General features: G+C 60.2%; 2 protein-coding genes across 4 annotated transcripts in view; one reads left to right on the top strand and one right to left on the bottom strand.

Moving 5' to 3' along the window:
• The window catches only part of TMEM120A (transmembrane protein 120A), a 7,781-nt gene extending 6,860 nt beyond the window's left edge, over positions 1-921 (top strand). For both annotated transcript variants that reach the window (XM_006155639.3, XM_027774652.1), the window contains exons 12-15: positions 16-42; positions 157-221; positions 328-396; positions 572-921. In XM_006155639.3, the coding sequence (XP_006155701.3) occupies positions 16-42; positions 157-221; positions 328-396; positions 572-685 (275 nt within the window). In that variant the 3' untranslated portion in view covers positions 686-921. The remainder of the gene's footprint in view (positions 1-15; positions 43-156; positions 222-327; positions 397-571) is intronic.
• Positions 922-1,076: 155 nt separating this feature from the next.
• Positions 1,077-1,976, bottom strand: part of POR (cytochrome p450 oxidoreductase) — a 50,091-nt gene continuing 49,191 nt past the window's right edge. For both annotated transcript variants that reach the window (XM_006155633.3, XM_006155632.2), the window contains exons 15-17: positions 1,864-1,976; positions 1,695-1,780; positions 1,077-1,595 (exon numbers count right to left, since the gene is read on the bottom strand). The exon at positions 1,864-1,976 is cut by the window's right edge and continues 1 nt beyond it. In XM_006155633.3, the coding sequence (XP_006155695.1) occupies positions 1,451-1,595; positions 1,695-1,780; positions 1,864-1,976 (344 nt within the window). In that variant the 3' untranslated portion in view covers positions 1,077-1,450. The remainder of the gene's footprint in view (positions 1,596-1,694; positions 1,781-1,863) is intronic.

Genomic DNA, 1,976 nt, shown 5'->3' with positions numbered 1-1,976 from the left:
TGCGGGCCTTGGTGAAGCGACACACCATGGACCTCACTGTGGGTGAGCTGGCGTGGCCGTCCCTAGGGGTGCTGGGACAGTCAGTGTTCTTCCTCTGGACTGGAGAGTAGTGTCCAGATCTGCCCTGGTCACTCAGCCCTGGTCTTTCTCCTCCAGAGGGCTTCCAGTCCTGGATGTGGCGGGGCCTCACCTTCCTGCTGCCTTTTCTTTTCTTTGGACACGTAAGTTGGACCTGTCCATCCCCGTCTAGCTCCCTGTCATCCCCCACTCTGGCTTTGGGCCTGACCAGGGACCAGGTTTACTAGGTAAACTCCCTCTCCTCCTCAGTTCTGGCAGCTTTTTAACGCACTGACACTGTTTAACCTGGCCCGGGACCCTCAGTGCAAGGAATGGCAGGTGAGTAGGCCCTGGGGAGGAGCTGGGCCGGACCGGGGAAGGGCCCCAGCCTAGTCCTGACCCTGTTTCCTCCCACAGGTGCTCATGTGTGGCTTCCCCTTCTAGGCCCTGGGGAGGAGCTGGGCAGGACCGGGGAAGGGCCCCAGCCTAGTCCTGACCCTGTTTCCTCCCACAGGTGCTCATGTGTGGCTTCCCCTTCCTCCTCCTCTTCCTTGGCAATTTCTTCACCACCCTGCGGGTCGTGCACCAGAAATTGCACAGTCAGCAGCACAGGAGCAAGAAAGAATGAGGCTGGGCCTCTCCCTGCTGGCCCCAAAGGGGCTTCTGCATCCCGTGTGTTGTGGAGGGGACAGGAGGCACTTGGGATGTGAGTGTGTGTGTGCGTGTGTGCCTACATGTGCGCATCTGTCTCCTCTTCTCCCCTGGGTTTTGTGGGCTCTGTGGGCCCTAAGGAAGTCCTAGGCCTGTGTCCTAGCCTGCAAAGAGCTCAGGGCCAGGGGCCTCAATAAATGACTCACAGGTGGCTTGAGGTATGTGTTCTCCCGGGGGAAGCAGGGGCCTGGTGGCAGGCTTGGTGCACCCACTATGGCCCACGTTCTGAGGTGCCTGGGCTGCTGTCTTAGGTCAGGGTTTGGAAGCTCCAGGTGGAGCCTCAGATGTGCTCAAGCAACATAGGAAAGTACAGAAAACAGAACTTTATTCCAAGGGCCAGAGGTTATTTAAAATTATTTACATTCATTGAAAATCATGTAGAGGGGCCCCAGCTCAGCTGAGAGGAAGAGCCCCTTCTGTACAGCCACCAAGGGCCTGGGGGGGTCTGGTCACCCTGGCCATGTGCCCTGGGGCTGGGCTGCCAGTGCAGGTGGACCAGGCCAGCCTGGGGGTTCGGGAGGGCACATCTCAGACCTGTAGCAGTCTTTGTCACTAGGCCTGCCTGCCGTGGCTAGGCCAAGCAGGAGCCACCCCAGAGACTGGCAGAGGGAGTGAGGAAAGCGATTACATGGGGCGGCAAGTCTGTGGGGTGGGAGGGGTGGAGCTCGGCTGGTGGCCACTCCTAGCTCCACACGTCCAGGGAGTAGCGGCCCTTGGTCATCAGCTTCTTGATGTAGTCCACGGCCTGTGCGTGCTCCATGGCTCCAAGCTCAGCCACAATGTCACAGAAGGTGTTCTGCACGTCCCTGGCCATGTTCCGTGCATCCCTGGAAGCAGCGGAGTGGCACTGGGGGCTGGGCAGACCACCTCTGCGAGCGGGCAGGGTCTTGCCCCACCTCCTTGTCCCCCTTCTCTCCCTCACTTACCCACACACGTAGATGTGGGCGCCCCCGTCGTGGATCAGCTTCCACAGGTGCTCCTTGTCCCTCTTCAGTAAGTGCTGGACATAGACCTGTGGGCACAGGAGGGTGTGTGGTGAGGGAGGGCCCAGCTGCCAGTGCCCTGCCCTGCGCCCTTGATGTCTACCTTCCTCACCTTATGGGGCTGCTCCCGGGAGAAGGCCACGTTGAGCTGGGTGAGCGAGCCATCCTTGTGGAACTGGGCCAGCTCCTCACGGTACAGGTAGTCCTCATCTGAGCGGCGGCAGC

Source organism: Tupaia chinensis, unplaced genomic scaffold (genome assembly GCF_000334495.1).
Source record: "Tupaia chinensis unplaced genomic scaffold, TupChi_1.0 Scaffold000465_1, whole genome shotgun sequence".
Classification (NCBI taxonomy): Eukaryota; Metazoa; Chordata; class Mammalia; order Scandentia; family Tupaiidae; genus Tupaia; species Tupaia belangeri.
The sequence above is the reverse complement of the archived record's forward strand: the minus strand, read 5'-3'. Positions and strand labels throughout refer to the sequence as shown.